At 39.9% G+C, this 17460-nt stretch overlaps 1 protein-coding gene across 2 annotated transcripts in view; it reads left to right on the forward strand.

The window, feature by feature from the left end:
* The window catches only part of MACIR (macrophage immunometabolism regulator), an 18520-nt gene extending 2546 nt beyond the window's left edge, over positions 1-15974 (forward strand). For both annotated transcript variants that reach the window (XM_084881820.1, XM_084881821.1), the window contains exons 2-3: positions 4936-5022; positions 13483-15974. In XM_084881820.1, the coding sequence (XP_084737946.1) occupies positions 13506-14129 (624 nt within the window). In that variant the 5' untranslated portion in view covers positions 4936-5022; positions 13483-13505 and the 3' untranslated portion in view covers positions 14130-15974. The remainder of the gene's footprint in view (positions 1-4935; positions 5023-13482) is intronic.
* The last annotated feature ends 1486 nt before the right edge of the window (positions 15975-17460 follow it).

The following is a 17460-nucleotide window of genomic DNA, read 5'->3' on the forward strand; positions in this document are numbered from 1 at the left end:
CACTAGAGAGATAGAAATGACCCTTTCCCAAAGTTTATTTAAAATACAGTACTGACTATTATTGCAGAAGCTTTTGGTACTTTAATCCAAGACCATGATTTATGCCTACACAGTTAGGTTCAATGAATGTTTCACAGGTCTCTCGGTGTTTTATTATGTACCTGTGTGTGCATTATAAGCTTTAAAAAAATGACCAAAATGAAATATAAGGATTAATGAGTCCAGAGTCTTCTTGAATTGATCTTACATTGAGTCACGAACCTGTTTACTTCCTCTCTGTAATTTTGTGTACTTCGGAGAGGTATTGTACACCTTAACCCTTAAGTATGTGGTGGGAGGAACAAAACTTGTATATCCAGGATTGTTATCCCGGGTAGGGTGGAGATCAGCTCTTTTCCAGAGAGAACTCTGATTTTGTCACTAGTCTATCAAAATATGTTCCTGGTTTTAAGCTTTTCATCTGAAAGTTTCATCAATTCCACTGTGTACACAGGGCCCATTTTGGTTATGCTTCCAAAGAGGCAAGTTCCATGTAGAGACTGCATGCAGGCCTGCAGTTCTTGTTACCCTCCGTCATATTTGTAGTGAAACTGAATTTTTTTGTGGAAGGATGATTTCATCTCATCAAGATTTTATCTTGATAGCTAGATAAGGCATTGGTAATCCAGCTTTAATTTCTACTAGCAGAAATAGAAAAGGAGTGCTGTACTTTAAGGAGGTTGCTATTACTAGTAAAATCACTGATAACAGAGAAACACATTTTGTCTTAGGGAATCCATTATGGGTTGTCTTACAATGTAGGTGAGGTTAATAATTTGTGAGCTCAAGGATGGTTTCAGAAAAGTCACACCCTACTTAACGCTTCTTAAAAATTACCGATGATTTTGTTTTTTTATGAGTTGCAAATTAAAAATGCTATTTTAAAGTAAACTGTACAATGAGCATGTATGCACAGCAAAGCATTTTTGTTTAATTGTGTATGTTGTTAAAATCATTTTATTTCTGCTCAGTGTTCTGTTACTGGAGAGATGTGTTGATACTCTCTTCTAGTGTTTTCAGGGTAATATTTGAGACTGGTGGTTGCAAAGTATTTTCATTAGTCTCAGCAGAACTTTAAAAGTGGTTTTTTATTATTGGTCTTTGCTGAGACAACATGAGAAGTACTCCCTGTTTCCATTTTTGTCTTTGTGTTTTGAGAACTAGAATTAGAACCCATAACTTCTACTCTATCAATTTTCTTTGCCTAAAATGTATCTTGTTTTTTCCCTAACATAATCTTTAATAAATAGTGGAATTTGTTTACCAGAATTCACAAGGACTATGTGCTGGCCTTCATATTTATAACCTTTTGATTTGGAACGGATAGATCTTGCTACATTTTTTCTTATTTGCTATGTTGTCAGCGGATCTATGCTGAAGTCTGACTTTATGGCTTTTTTGTATGTAGGGACTTTGTGTGGGCTTACAGGTTTCCAAGCGGAGCTCCTATGTTTGGGGGGAAATCACTGCCTTCTCTGGTTCCCAATGCCACTCAGATTTGCTGTTCTATCTATTATTACACGTCTGTCTGTCTTTCCCTCTGGCCTGGTCTCAGGCTTCGCTTTTTTGTATTTGCCTGAGAGTGTATGCAGTGCGGGGGCATAATAAGAGCTGAAGTATTGTTGAATGACTGAATTAGTAAATGAATAATTCAATGGCTGAGTGGATACACCCAAACAGATACTGTATGGGAAGCCATTATGCAAGCAGAGGGTCCTTCCTCGCTCCCTAAAATCTTTGCCTTTCCATTGTCATGTATTACTTTTGAGTAGGAGAACAAAATAACTGCCCAACTGGGACACTTTTGGGACTTAAAGGGAGTGCTGTAAGTAATCCTGCCAGGGCACTGGTGGCTGCGACCTGGGACATGTGGCCATTCTACTTTTGAAGGACATTCTTCTCTATTTATCTCTGATGATGATATCTATCATCTTGCCTGAGAAATTTGACACACTTGTCAGTTGATGTTTGCAAACTTTTCTATTTGTAGAAGCCTCATTTCCAGTCAAATGCTTGGTGTCTTTTGCTTAGTCACTCAGGGTGGACAGCTCTTGACCATACTTAATTTTTTCTCATTTTCATTGTTTACAGGTTAATGTCACAGGGCTTTCTATTTGTTTAAGCTGCTTATAGATAAAAGCACTACATAGTCAAGTCTGTGCTTATTTGAATTTGTTTTTCTTTGTAGCATTTAGTCCATCTTGTAAAAAACTCACGCGAATGTGTTTCCTTCTTGTTGATTGTTTTTGAGAGATCTCTTGATAGCTTGCCAAGCCTTCCTGTTCGAAAACATTGGCCAGAATCAATTGCAAGTGTTAGAGATTTTTAAAGTATTCTGAAAACGTTATTTCAAAAGTATATTTGGGTAACTTTAATATTATAAGGTTTGGGTCTAATGGGAGATGAGTTACTATAATGTTTTACTGGATTCCTTTATAGGCCATCTCTTTTTTTTTTAATATATTTTATTGATTTTGTACAGAGAAGAAGGGGGAGAGAGAGAGAGTTAGAAACATCGATGAGAGAGAGTCATCGATCAGCTGCCTCTTGCACACCCCCTACTGAGGACGTGCCCGCAACCAAGGTACATGCCCTTGACCGGAATCGAACCCGGGGCCCTTCAGTCCCCAAGCCGACGCTCTGTCCATTGAGCCAAACCGGTCTCGGCTATAGGCCATCTCTTAAAGAAGGAATATTCTGTAATTGGTTTCTGGCCTTGTCCTTTTAAATTTTTTTTCCTCTTTTCCTCCATCTTCATCATTTTCTTCTTAGCACCAGTGCACGGTTAGCAGGCTGTTAACAGACAAAACAGTAAGCAGAGTCAGAAATGAGTAAAATCCGAGACATGGCAGGAGCTCTGCACACCTTGGCTTTGCCCTCTGCGGCTCCTTTGGACGCTGTGTTTATATTCTATTTTTGGCCTGGCACCGGCATGATAGGGATAATCAGTTACTACACTTTGTTCACTGTGAAAAACATTCCCCAAACTTCCACATCAGCTCCAGTGCAAGAATAAGATAATTACTTTAAGGCTTCTCTGCTTTCAAACCTGCAAAGAAGTTTCATGTCTAAAGCAATGTCGGTGGGCTTTGGAGTCAAGACAGTTTGGGGTTCAGATTCCTGCTCTGACCCGCAGATAGAATTACTTCAAATACTTTACAGTAGGATACTGCTTTTCTCATGGAGCATTTGTTAACACTGAATTGAGTATTGCATCAGACATAGAAGTTGCTCAAAATATTAGTTTCTTTTTATTTCCCTTCCCCATTAAAAGTATATTTACTTAAATAAGAAATAACTTGAACTTTAGTATTGGGGAAATTCTCTTGGGGGTGGTTATTTTCAATAAAATGTCTTATTAGGCCCTAGCTGGTTTGGCTCAGTGGATAGAGCATCTGCCTTGCAGGCTCAAGGATCCCAGGTTCGATTCTGGTCAAGGGCACATGCCTGGGTTGCAGGCTCGGTCCAACGTGCAGGAGGCAGCCAATCAATGATTCTCTCTCATCATTGGTGTTTCTCTCTCTCTCTTCCTCTCCTTTCCTCTCCGAAACCAATAAAAATATATATTTTTAAAAAAAGTCTTATTAGGTAACCATTGTGGTTACATTACAGTTCACGTTATGTGAAAACCAGAGGCTGCAGCGGTGGAGTAGAACCAAGTCGTCATTATCTAGGTTTCCTGGTTCCCCAATTTGAGAATGGTTTGTGGCAAAAGAAATGGAAGGGAGTGTGTTACACTAAATCTAAAGTTCCAAAGGCTGAATGAAGCGTGTTAGTTTCTTGGAGTGACAGTTCGCGATGCATTAACTTCCTCCGGTTTCTCAGTCTGTGCATAGAAGCAAATACCTTGAAGTCAGGGATTGTGCATTGCCTTTGGATAAAACTCTTGGGGGCTGGGAGGGAAAGTAATCGAGTGACACACTCCCAGCCCTTCCCCTTGCTGTGTGTATTCTGTTGGACTGTTGCCACTCAGGCCTGGGCACCTGTGGAGATAAAATGTGCCCCCCTCGGCCCCGCCCCCGAGGTTAGACACACCCGGAGAAAACCCAGCAACCAAGAAACCTTCACAGGTGGCACAGACTTGGGGAAGTTTTCTCTTACACCTGGAGCTCCCCAGGAAGGCGCCCAGGAGAGGCTAGGAGCCTTAAGCAACGTGATCATTGTAAAGGAGTGGTTTTTTTTTCAAGTTGTTCTCCGTGGGGGTTTTCAAACCTGTTTGTTGGTTTTTAATGTTTCCAAAAGCCTTCCAATCATTTGCGTCAGAGCAGTCTTATGAAGGATTTTATTGTTGCTATTTTATGGCTACAATGAGTAGATACCAAAAATTAATTGCATAATAACATCGCACATCGTAAAAGGCTTTGCAGCCAGCAGAGCACAGTCACTCATCTGTCTCATCTCATCTGGTCCAGGGAACTGCTGTATGAGGGCGGAAGGGTGCTGTTGTCCTCAATGTAAACATTGCTATTTAAGCAAGGTCATGGGATGGGCTTCTTAGTTAGGCTAGAGCTAGGACCTGTTTCTTAGAACCCAGCCTCGGGGTTCTTTCTTTCAGAGGCTACTGCTGTGAGTCTGCTGAACCTGTAAATAAATAGGACTTGGGTGGTGGAACCAACATTTAAATCCCTGAGATTTAGCCCACATCGCTACTCATGGTCTCCAGGTAGAGCTTAAGCAACAGAACACAGAGGAACAAACTTGATAAAAAGCGTCTGAGGTTTAATTTAGCTGAACAAATTAGAAATTGTTTTAATTAAACTAATTGCTATTGTATCCCATATAACCTGTACCTGGTATTAGTACCTCTGGCCAGTTTTGCTGTTAGAATTGGTATAATTGCTTTACAGGTTTTGTTACTTGTTAAATTAAAGGTTTATTTTTGTATCTCATGTTTAGTATCTGGAATAGAGCAGAAAAATTATGCCTGTGTTCCCTTGGGACTCATTGGAAACTGTACAGTGACATCTTCTGGGATTTAGTCTGGTGAGTTATATTTTGCTTTTTCTGTTTGTTAACCAGTTGTATCAACATAATACCATAATGTGTTTTAAGAACTACATGAACTAATTAAGTGTGAAATCGCAGTGTATTATTGCAAATATGTATATTATAATCATGAAAATTTTAATTATCAGAATTTTATTTAATTAAATTTTAATTGAAAACTGAAATTACTGTTGCAAAATGCTAACATATTTGATAATTTCGACTTTTTGGTTTAGTAGAATTTCCTTTTTTAATTCTTGTAAGATAAACGAGGTCTTATGGGGTATTTCATAATATACCAGTTACTAATAAGACGTAGTTGCTCTAATTTCAAGGAAAGTTTAGTAAAAACGTTAGTCTCCAGAGGCTGGCAAAAAGTTCTAGTGTATATTATTGTACATAAAGAATGGCAAGCAGGTGACTGAAAGAACATCATTTTCACTTAGACGGATAGCAGTTCACTGCAAGGTGACATTCCTTTTTTCACACCATGAATTTAAACTTAAAAATATGCAATGCTGTTGTTTTCCTTTAGTTGTCTTTTTTCAGTGTGATGTCTGTGTATCTGTGCTGACACAGTTGTTCATATGGCTCCCCCTCTTTAGTTCATGCTTCGGTGTGACATCCTTCTAGGCCAATATCTTTATAAGTCCTTTCTTCGAACTACTTAGAGTGATCATAATCTTTGAAAAAAAGCAATTTCACGATAAACGATTTCCAAATGACCAGTCAGCAGCAGAATGAGTCAAAGGGACAATGGGGAAACACAAATAGTTTTGTTTGATAAGTAGATATAGCTTATCAAATCTATGAAAATGCATTTTAAAACATTGAACAAATTGAAACATTACTAATACTTTGTTTTGAAGAAATGAGCAAGAAGTTTGAACATCAGAAGTACAAAGTACTTTTAGAGGATGTTAAATAAAAATGTGGCTGGGTCACGACTCATAAAACTGAAATAAAGCACAAAATTTGGTTCTCCAATTTTTTAAATTCTTCAACTTGTATATTCTCAGAATCAGAAGGTATCTTAATGGTTGCCCACTCTATGTTTGGATACCTTAAGTGACAGTTCACTTACTACCTCAAGATGGTTCATTTCCCCTTTTGCAGCTTGGCTAGAATGTCCTTCTATTTACATATAGAACTATATCTGTAGCTGTATGTAAATTCATAAGTATACATATGTATCTGGAGAGATGTAGATACACACACACATACACACACACTCTTGTAGCTACTGGAATAGAAAATGCAGAGGATCATCAAAAAACTTGGAAATATGTGACAGCTTATTTTATTTTTAAAGTCAGTGTAATTTATATACAGCAAAATTCATCCTACTAAGGTATAGAGTTTGATGAGTTTTGACAGATATAATCAGTTGTATATTGACCACTTCAGTCAATAGAGAGGATGTTGTCACCACCCTCCAAAATTCCCTTGTACCCCTTTGTCATTCATCCCCTTCCCCCGACCCCATCCCTGGGCAGCCACTGGTTGATTTTTTCCAATAGCATTGCCTGTTCCAGAATGCCATGTCAGTGGAATCACACAGCATGTAGCACTTTCTGTCTGCTCCTTTCACTGACTGTAAACCTAGTTTGCTCCTTCCCATTGCCGAGTGGTATTCTATTGTGTGGACGGAGCACAGTTCATCCATTTTCCTGTTGGTGGACGTTTGCTTTGTTTCCACTTTTGATGATTATGAATGAAGCTGTTGTAAACATTCACATTCAGTCTTTGTGTGAACATATAGTTTCATGTGTCCTAGTTTAATATCTACAAGTAGGGCAGGTGGGTTGATTAATAAGCATTTATTTAAATTTGTAAGGAACTGTCTAACTGTTTTCCAAAGTGGCTGTACCTAACTGAGGCTTCCGAGAAGCTAAAATAATTACACCAGAGTGTATGCAGATGAAGGACCTGATTCTCATTCAGCACAGGTTTATTTTTATTTTCTATCCAGTTTTAACAAGTGTGGTTAAGCAGAATTATTTAAAGCCCAGAGTGGATTAGGAACAGTAAACTTGAAGGCCTTAGGAATAGGTGTTAGCGATTGGTCACTAATATATGGTCACTGATATGACTAATATTATTGGTTAAAAAAAAAAAAAGTGGCGCCAGAACTCATAGGGGTGAAACTCTTCTGTCTGACAAGGTCCCAGACATGAAGGTTTCTTATAATCACCTGGCGATCTTTCACAAATCAGAGCCCAGGCGAATTGAATCCCAATCTGGGTAGAGCACAGGCATCAGTATTTTGTGAAGCTCCTTAGATGATGTCAGTGTGTAGGCAGGGTTGGCACCACGTGGCGGTCAGAAGCGCAGCAGCGGGATGAACTCAGGAGCACTGAACTTGGAGCCCGCAGCCCTGGGACTGCCTGCTGGCTCTGGGCAAGCCCTGCCTTGTGCCTTCAGGGTTGTCTGCTCTGTAATCAGAGGTTCCAGGTAGGTGAACTCCCAAGATGCTTCTGCACTGACACGTGATGGTTCTTGGTATTATGAACCTCATAATAGCCATGCTTAAGAGACTCCATTTCCCAAGCATTGGCTCTATTCTGAAAGGTTTGACTCAGGTACCTCTTGAACAGAATTCTGTTCTCATGAGGACATTTTCGTTCAGTATATTTTAGACAGTTAGGTTATATCTGTTTTCTCTTAAGTGATATTGCTGTATGTTTCTAAAAACAGTTCAAGCATATGGGGCAGTTTTGCGTGTTTTTTTTATTACTGAGGGTGACTTTTTTTTTTTTTTGATAAGCCTGATTTAAAAAAAAAAAAAAAACCCACAAAAAACATTCAGTACTTCTCAAAAAGAATTCTTTGTATAACAGCTGTGAAACTTACCAGCTATTTCAGAGTCGGTCTAAGGACTAAGATATGAGGTTATATTTTTAAAATGTTGCTCCTTTTGCCAAGGGTATAGGGAATTTGGCCTCCTGGAGAGTTGTTCAGAGCTGATCAGTTTCCATACAGGTCACAGAGCTTTAAATGTGCTCATCTTGGGGCATCAGGCTCCCCCGCATGTGTACTGAGGTTTGGACAGTTGCTTTGGTTTCAGCCAAAATTCCCAATTGCTTGCCACACCCATTGTTTTTAGAATGTGTGCCGTGTACATTTTTCTGGTAAATGTTATTGTTACTTGTCTCATGTTGTCCAGTTGGATCCTCATATATCTCAGGGAAATATAGTGGTATTTGTGAACATGGCCAGGTCTCTCATATGTTTTATAAATAAACTTCAGTGCCATTGGGACTGACTGGACTGTGAGAGAATATGATATTGAAAAACCTTAGGTGTGTCATTCGAAGACTTACATTTGTTCCTGGTACTTGTTTAAGAAACTGAGTTTTAAAAGCATTGTTCAACTACAAGTTGACTTTTCTATTTTTGTTGCATTTTTTGTCTTAGACTCTTCTATTTGCTGAAGAGTAATTGCTGCTTCTGTAATTATAACAACACTTTTTCTGTTTCCTGTTTCCAGTCTTTTATTTTTACTTTTAACTATACATGCAAGGCACTGATGGAAGCAATAGGGTATTGCTGGTGTCTGATTTTTAGTGTTCTGCTTTGCAGAAGTTAGCATTGACCTGAGTTAGCGCTGGGCCTGGTTTCTCAGTTCACATTTATTCTTATTGCTGCAGCGGGGGTGGTGCCTGTTGCACACATACCTGCATTGTCAGCCAGAGTGCTTTGTAATCATTTATCTTGCAAGCATGCTTTTTATATATATATATATATATATATATATATATATATATATATATATATACACACACACACACACAAGGGAATTTTAGAATACGAAACAAAATGTTTCATCATGAATAAGTTCGTTAAAAAGTTACAAAGCAGGCTTTTTATGGTAAAATATGAAGAATTTGTTGCTAAAACACAGGCCATCTCCAGTTGTAGTCATTCATTCCCGATGGCTGGATGACTTTTAATAAGAAATTTTGCAGTCTGAAATATTGGGGCATCCATATATCAAGATATGCTGACTTTGAGACCATTCAGTCTTTACTGCCTTTAGCATCGCCCTTTTTATGTGGATTTCCAGAATTAGAAAATACCTAGACCTCCTCCATTTCAGGTCAGACAATACATACACCAGTTAGGCCCGTTTGAAAGATAACCTGAGGAAGTTGGTTCTGTAACTACTGTCAGGTTCTTGCCCCAATATTTAAACCCAGTCAGGAAATTACCAGGAATTTAACCGCATAGAAAGTTTTATTTTCAGTCATATTGAAGAAGCTAGCATTCCACCCAGCTCAAAATGAAATATTTGCCAGTCATTGCTTCCTTGTCTGAAACCCAGGCTCCACATAATGGATGCTCTTTAGAAAGGCAGTATGTAAGTGGAAAGGATGGAAGGAAGGAAGGAAGGAAGGAAGGAAGGAAGGAAGGAAGGAAGGAAGGAAGGAAATCTAACCAATTTGTAGAAGTTCTGGTTGTACCCTTCTCATTCCTACTTTAATACCAGGAGCTGTATATGTTCTTGTACATGTGACTACCTTACAGAGACTAATGGAACCACCTAAAAGACCTGTTAGTTTTGAGACCATGCTATAGTTTGGAGCAGTATTGATGCTTTATGGCTAAAAAATGCAAACAAATTTTCAACCCTTAGAATTATTCACTTAGAGACGTTCACTATATGTCCCAGCTATCTATATATGTAAAGATTTAAAAGGAGCATTTTTGTGTTCCACTGCAGCAAGACTGGTTCAGAAATTTTACATTGGGTATTGACCTTAGTTCCTTATCTGTGAAGAGGGTATTGGCAGTGCTTATTTCTTTAACTTTCTGGTTAGATCGTGTTTGCTACCTGGAGTATGTTGTTCATGTCATACAGGTATGTTGGTTTCTTACACCAGGCCGCGTGGTTGAAATTTTCAGAGTTCTTAAACCACATGTAATTAAGAATGTAGGTTAAATCATTGTCTGTCAGGTGGGTGCTTGAAGATCCTGTTGGTTATTTTACCCACACCACGTGATTTTTTTTTTATGGTGTTATTGGCTGCGGGAAATTTAACCAGTGATAGTTGTCATCTAACAGTGATATCTATTCCATGCCACACATTGCCTCACTCCACTTTTCTAATTTTCTGGGTACTTATTTTCTAGCTGCTATGTAACTTTTGCCTTTTACTCTCAAACCTTTGTATCCTGCCATCATTTATCCCTAACCCCCAGAGATTCTAGGAATTCCCAGTGGTCTGCCTTGATTCAGCAGGATTGACTTCATGTGGGAACACATTTTTAATGATCCTATTCTCCACTGTTTTTTGCTGTGACTTTGTACACTATTAACTTGCTTAGCAATTTTTCTTCCCTCATAGGGAAAAAAAAAAAAAAAATGAGCCCTAGCCGGTTTGGCTCAGTGGATAGAGCGTCGGCCTGCGGACTGAAAGGTCCCAGGTTCGATACCGGTCAAGGGCATGTACTTTGGTTGCGGGCACATCCCAGTAGGGGGTGTGCAGGAGGCAGCTGATCGGTGTTTCTCTTTCGTCCATGTTTCTAACTCTCTATCCCTCTTCTCTCCCTTCCTCTCTGTAAAAAAATCAATAAAATACATATATTTTTAAAAAATTACTTTCAGCCTAGCCACTGTTTAAATTATTACCCAAATTATTACCCAATTCAGAATGGGTGGGATGTGAAAAATGGATTTTAGGAAGTCCATAATATAGCAAGTGCAAATTCCGTAAGGTGGCTGGTGGAAATCCCAGGGACTGCCATAGACTGCCAGGTTTGGAAGAGACCTGGGCCATGCCACTTACCGTGACTGATGCTTGAGTGTCACTCTCCTTGGGAGGGCGCTCGGTCTGTGTGTATGCTCCCTCGCCTCCACAGCCCGGGTGGTTTGGGCCTCACTGACCATCCTCTGCTTGTCTTTTTTTTTTTTTTTTTTAATATATTTTATTGATTTTTCACAGAGAGGAAGAGAGAGGGATAGGGATAGAGAGTTAGAAACATCGATGAGAGAGAATCATCGATCAGCTGCCTCTTGCACACCCCCTACTGGGGATATGCCCGCAACCAAGGTACATGCCCTTGACAGGAATCGAACCCGGGACCTTTCAGTCTGCAGGCCGACGCTCTAGCCACTGAGCCAAACCGGTCCTGGCCTCTGCTTGTCTTTTCAGAATAAAGTATCAGAATCACTTCTGCCTGTCAGGTTGGAGGCCTTCCGATAAGCTGTTCTCTGGTACTCTTTCTGGATAACAGAATTCCTGAGAAAGGAAGGGTTAGTCTGTCATTTGGCTTAGAGTAAACATTTGTTTCTTCAGCATAAAATTGGATGAAGCTTCAGACGGCCCTCCAAAGTTTATGAGATGAGAAATCTTTAGGTTTTGGTATGCATATCTAAGTAGCCAGTAGCCACCTACTTCCATCCTCTCCATAGAGAAATAAATTACTCAATCAAATACAAATTTGTTTTTACATTAATAAGATAGAAAAAAAAAAAGCCGGTTACTTTAAATCTAGAAGGGAATATAGAAGGGAAATAGTCTTAAGATTTAGAGTGCAATGTAAGTAAAACTATATTGATCCCTTTAGCATTTGTTTTATCTCAAGAATTAAACTTAATTTTCAGATGACATATAGATGTGGACTGTAGTAAGGGCAGGATGGCATCTGGTAACTTCCTAGTCTTGGTTTATTTATTTTCTAATGAAGGAAGTGCAGCGTGCAAATGGAAGAATAAGGTTGTGACTTTCTTTAGCTTTCTATTTGCTTGGATTTTTTAAATGAGTGTTTTAATTTGCCGTAGCTGGTCTTGCTCAGTGGGTAGAACGTTGGCCTGTGGATGTGGGGTCCCCCCTGGGTTTGATTCTGGTCAAGGGCATGTGTCTAGGTTGCAGGCTGCTCCCCGGCCCTTGCCCTGATAGGGGCTCATGCAGGAGGCAACCAATTGATGTTTCTGTCTTTTCCTCTCTCTCCCACTCTTCCTAAAAATCAATAGAAAAATATCCTCAGTAAGGATTTAAAAACTGTGTGTGTGTGTGTGTGTTTTAATTGATTTCAGAGAGAGGAAGGGAGAGGGAGAGTGGGATAGAAACATCAATGATGAGAGAGAATCATCGATGGGCTGCCTCCTGCACAGCTGCCACTGTGGATCGAGCCTGCAACATGGGCATGTGCCCTCACTGGGCATTGAACCAGGACCTCCTGGTTCATCAAGCCTGCAACACAGACATGTGCCCTGACTGGGCATTGAACTGTGACCTCCTGGTTCATAGGTCCACGCTCAACCTCAGAGCCACATAGGCCAGGCTCTAATTGCTTGGCTCTTAAATACCCAAATTTTAGGAAAAGCATCAATTAGGAAAAGGCTTTGTTTTACAAAAGGATTCATAAGAATTATTTAATACAATAACCTTTTTCAATAAATACTTAATCTTAAAATCAGTTACTACATGACATAATTATAGTAAGCAATCTGACATACTTAAAACTGTGTTATCTACTTCTGATTGAGGATCAAGTAGAAATAAAGTTTCTCAGAAATGCCATTGTCATTGAGATTCCCTTAGTATTTTATTTTCCAAAATTTGGTTTATCTGTGATTTTCTAGAATCTGGCCATTATTTGTAGTACTTTTTGTCAATGAGATTTCCAAACAATGTAATGAGATTATTGTGATGAATAATAATTAGTATTCTTAATTCATTATGAATTCTTCTGCCGTTTACTAATGGTTCAAAATTGTAGTGTCTTAGAGATGGTATGTTTTATGATTAAATGTTCAAATAAAAAAATCTGATATTTTATATATGTTTCATATTAAAAATGATTTATTGTATTTAGGATTAACTTTTAAACTACAAAAAGGTTATCTTTGCGTAATTCATTGGGGATATGGAAGGAGGAACGTTTACAAGGTTTGGGGGAACCTTCCATTAAGACTTCGCCTTGCCATAAGAAAAACTTATTAGGCCCACATTGAATCTTTGCAGAAATTTATCAGCCTTTATCGTTTTCATCATATGCCCCGTAAACACAGTTGAAAAGAATTGCAGGTTGAAGAACTGAGCATGTATTTTGAATCATATGGAAAGTGAAAAGATTTTAATTTTCATATTGGAAAGAGTTTGCAGATTCTTGTGAAACTGTGTGCGATGATTCTTACTTGCTTAATGTCGCTTCAAGTAGTAAACGTGGTGTGGCTGAACGGAGCCCTGGCGTTAGAGAAGTATGGTTGTCCGTAGGCGTCTCCTTCCTGCGGTCTTTAATTTAACCTGTCTTGAGCTCATAGAGGCGGAAAAGTGGCAGTCATTTCAGGCCTGCTCTGGAACGTGTAGTAGGCAGATAAAAACCTGCCCGATGTACGTTGGCTATTTTTCAGGCCAGAGTTATTTCATGCTCCTTCAACCTCCTGAAATGACCCAGCTTGGCCCACGGTCCTGCGCGTTCCACTCTTCTAATCTGTCTGTCTACTTTTAGGCGTGTGCAGACTGGTGCCTAAAATGGAAGTAGATGTTAATGGAGAGGCCAGAAGCACCCTGAGCACCCTGCCCTTGCCCGTGGCCGAGGCGAGCTCCCCGGGGAAGGCCGAGGCCGAGAAGCCCCGCTGCTCCAGCACGCCGTGCTCGCCGATGCGCCGGACGGTCTCAGGCTACCAGATCCTCCACATGGACTCGAACTATCTGGTTGGCTTCACGACGGGCGAGGAACTCCTGAAGTTAGCCCAGAAGTGCACGGGAGGTGAGGAGGGTAAGGGAGAGGGCGTGCCTTCCTTGCGCTCCAAACAGCTGGATGCAGGACTTGCACGCTCCTCCCGTTTATACAAAACCAGGAGTAGGTACTACCAACCGTACGAGATCCCAGCCGTCAACGGCAGGCGGCGACGGCGGATGCCCAGCTCAGGAGACAAGTGCACTAAATCTTTACCTTATGAACCTTACAAGGCCCTCCACGGGCCCCTGCCTCTTTGTCTTCTTAAAGGTAAGAGGGCTCACTCCAAATCTCTGGACTACCTCAATCTAGATAAAATGAGCATTAAGGAGCCAGCTGACACGGAAGTGCTACAGTACCAGCTTCAACACCTAACCCTCAGAGGGGACCGCGTGTTTGCCAGGAATAACACATGAATGAATGACCTGCGGGATGTGCAGACCAGTTTAAGGCAGCCTACACTCGGCCAGGAAAAAAACCCACTGTTGGACTCTGTACAGGACTCTCCACATTATAGATGGTTATATCAGCTAAGTGTTCCAGGAACATAAAAATTGTTCGGATCAAATTTTTGAATACAGAAATAAAAATCACAGGTACTTGGGGAGAAATCATTCTAAAGCACGCAACTACAAAGAACACAGGATGTTGACCATTAGTTTGTATAGCTCTTTAGCTAGGAGAAACGGCTTGGTACGGTAAGATCCTTATGATTCTGACGCTCGAATTGGGAATGCTATCTGCTCGGTTGTTGCTGACATGGTATGATTCATTAGAAATTCGTATCTTAAGTACTCAAGTACTTCTTTAATCTCTGTATTTTACTATGAAATGTATGTCATGATTTGTTTTATGAAATTTAGAACTTGAACATTGCTGAATTTTGGACCACTTTTTATTTTTAAATATTGAGTTTAAATATTTTATAACTGGTTTTGCACTGAAAACAACAACAAAACAACTAACATTTCCGATTGACACAAGAGCATAATCTTTCTTCTCTTGCCTCAATAATATTATTGAGCAGTGAATTTTTTTATTTCCGCATGGAAAGTTACTGATCTCTATGGCTGTAAAATGTTTCTTTATAGCGATATTAACATGTCTTAATAAAATTAAATTTGGGATACAAAGTATTTATTTTACAATAGGTGGGAGGAGAGGGAAGCTTTTCCAGAAAGTTTCCAATACGAAGGTTTCACAAGTTGAAAAAGTTTCCTTTGGGCTCATTTTCTAATTTAAAATTCATCTGGAACTTTAAAATGGAAAGAACTCTTTTAGTTATGGATTATAGGCATAATGCTGTTTGCATCTGGATGTTCTGAACATGAATGGAACTTTAATAGAGGAAACTCATGATTTCTGCTATCGAATGCTTAATCGAAGTATGAAGTGATACCATTCAGCATGGCATCAGGTCATCCCAGTTTTAGGTTTTTGCAGCGCAAGCACTCATTGAAATTCCAGTTTCTAGGATTAGTGTAGGAGCCTAAAGTGCTCTGCAGATTTAATAGGTTAATCCTGGATTACTTAACAATTTATGTCAATTGCACTGGTTTAATTTGTTGCTAAAGAAATATTGTCCTGGCTTTAGTAACAAATACAGCTCAACTATTCTTGAATATATTTTGGGGGGGAAAATGTATGTCAACTTACCTTTTTAAAAAGTTTCTATTTCTTTTTTGACTCTTGAAGGTGCAATTTATTACTGAATTGGCATTTCTGGCAGCATAGAACTGCTTATTTTAAGGTTTATTTTGGGGGCTGTGAGTTTCTTAGGTGTTAGCACTCCTGCTTATAAAATAAGAACACCTTTTAATTAATGAATGGGCCATTCCTGGTGCCGTTGTAACTTTTCTTTAGCCAGAATGAATGGCAAACTATTTAGAGCAGACTACGTACTTGGAACCCCTAGGAACTCTTAACCAACATTTATTACGCTCTCTCTGAGGCAGCCCTTATGAAAGAACCTTGGTGAAGCTGGCCCACAGCTCACTGAGTTGATCACATTTCTTGGCGGGCTGGACATTTCCAGCGGTTGATTCGTTAACGTAAATTGCACCTTTGTAACATATTGACAAATGGTCACTAAGATTAACTGTCTCTATCCAGTCATTAGTTTGACAAGAAATAGAAATCCTGTCAGATGCCAAAGAGTTGGGATTTTTACGTTTAATGATTAAACATCGTTATTTATTGATGATTTACCCTGTGGAACTGTATTATTTCTAACTATGAAATAAAAGGGTGATGTAAACACACATTGTTGTGTGATGCTTTCTGCGAGGTCCACCATCCACAAGCTGGTGGCTGTTCAAGAATTCCACCTAAGCACTTATTTTCTAGGCCCTGTTTTTTTTTGTGTTTTTTTTTTTTAATTACTCTTGGTGCTCTTCCACATTTCAAGGTGAAGGATGTATTCGTGGCAACGATTGTATTCTGTGTACCTGTGCGAGCTATCGCTGCTTGTGCACCTAAATCATTTCTTGAGCTAAATAAAAACATGTAGCGTTTTGTTTTGTTTTGTTTTGTTTTTCACTTAAAGATGAGTAAAACTCCGTGGCAAAAATGAAGGGGTTAAAGTTGGAGATACGGCACATTGGCTACGTCTGACTAGTGAAGAGGCACAACTTTTTAAGTTGAGAGTTTTGAAACTCTGGGGCCGTAGTTTTCAAAATGTGTTTGCAGAGCCCCTTCCTTCATTCCTTCTTGCCTTCTCTGTGCTCCATGGCCTGGTGCTCCTGTGGTAGATGCTGTCCCAGCGAGAAAAAAAGGTTAGGCTGGGTCTCTTTTATCTGAAAAAAGTCCCATTTCCTTTAGTCTTTTAACGTGTTATGTTTTTGAAGCCCCCCCTCCCCCCCCCCCACCACCACCATTTTTATTCAGTTGAATATTCCATACTAAACAGAGCACACTTCTGGCCATGTGGACTGATGATGTTACCCTCTATCAATAGTATTTGCCCTTAAATACATGGCAGTGCCACAGAACTGTACTTTTTCTTTTCAAAAATATGTTCTAGAGAAGCCATCACCAACCGGTGGTCTGAGAGGCCCGAAAGGTTGGCGACCGCTGTCCGAGAGGCCCAGCCGGTGCGTAAAGTAGCTCTAGGATTTCAGTCCTCGCCTCACACTTGCTCCCCTGACTTCCATCCAGTTGCATGTGCGCCTCTGGTTCCTGGGCTCCTCTGGCCTTCAGTCAGGGAAGAAAAGACACAGGGGATGGATTAAAATCTTCACTCATTTGGAACCCAAGATCTTCTGGATTCAGGCTCAGCTGGGCCCATCACATCCTGTCCATTGCCCCTTCTGCCCTGTGATGCCCCTGTGTGGGGCACTGTCTTTTTCTCTTCCTTGGGTTGTTTTATTTCAATGACTTTAATATTGGGAGCTTGGGGGAGCTTTTTTAGAAGATTCTACATTAACTTTTAAAGGTAAACCGGCCTTTTCACTAAAGAACACTTCTTGAGATCTTGAGGAAAGAAAACCTATTTTTAGTTATTTTCTCATTCTGACATACTTTTATCTCAGAAAGGCTTTTATTCCCTTATAACCATGGACATTGTTTGAGGGAACTTTCCAATGACCTTGGCCTAAGCGTTTGTTCTCAGTCATAGGAAGTAGGAGAGACTGGCAAGGCCCTTAATGGCAGGGATGCTCTAGAAGAGTTGGGGTGGAGAGAGAGCAAGGGTGTGCGTTACAGTGGAACGGGATAGCAAGTGGTAAGTAAAGTTGGCTTTTAAACAAT

Source organism: Pipistrellus hanaki, assembly GCF_964339955.1.
Source record: "Pipistrellus hanaki genome assembly, chromosome: 4".
NCBI lineage: Eukaryota > Metazoa > Chordata > Mammalia > Chiroptera > Vespertilionidae > Pipistrellus > Pipistrellus hanaki.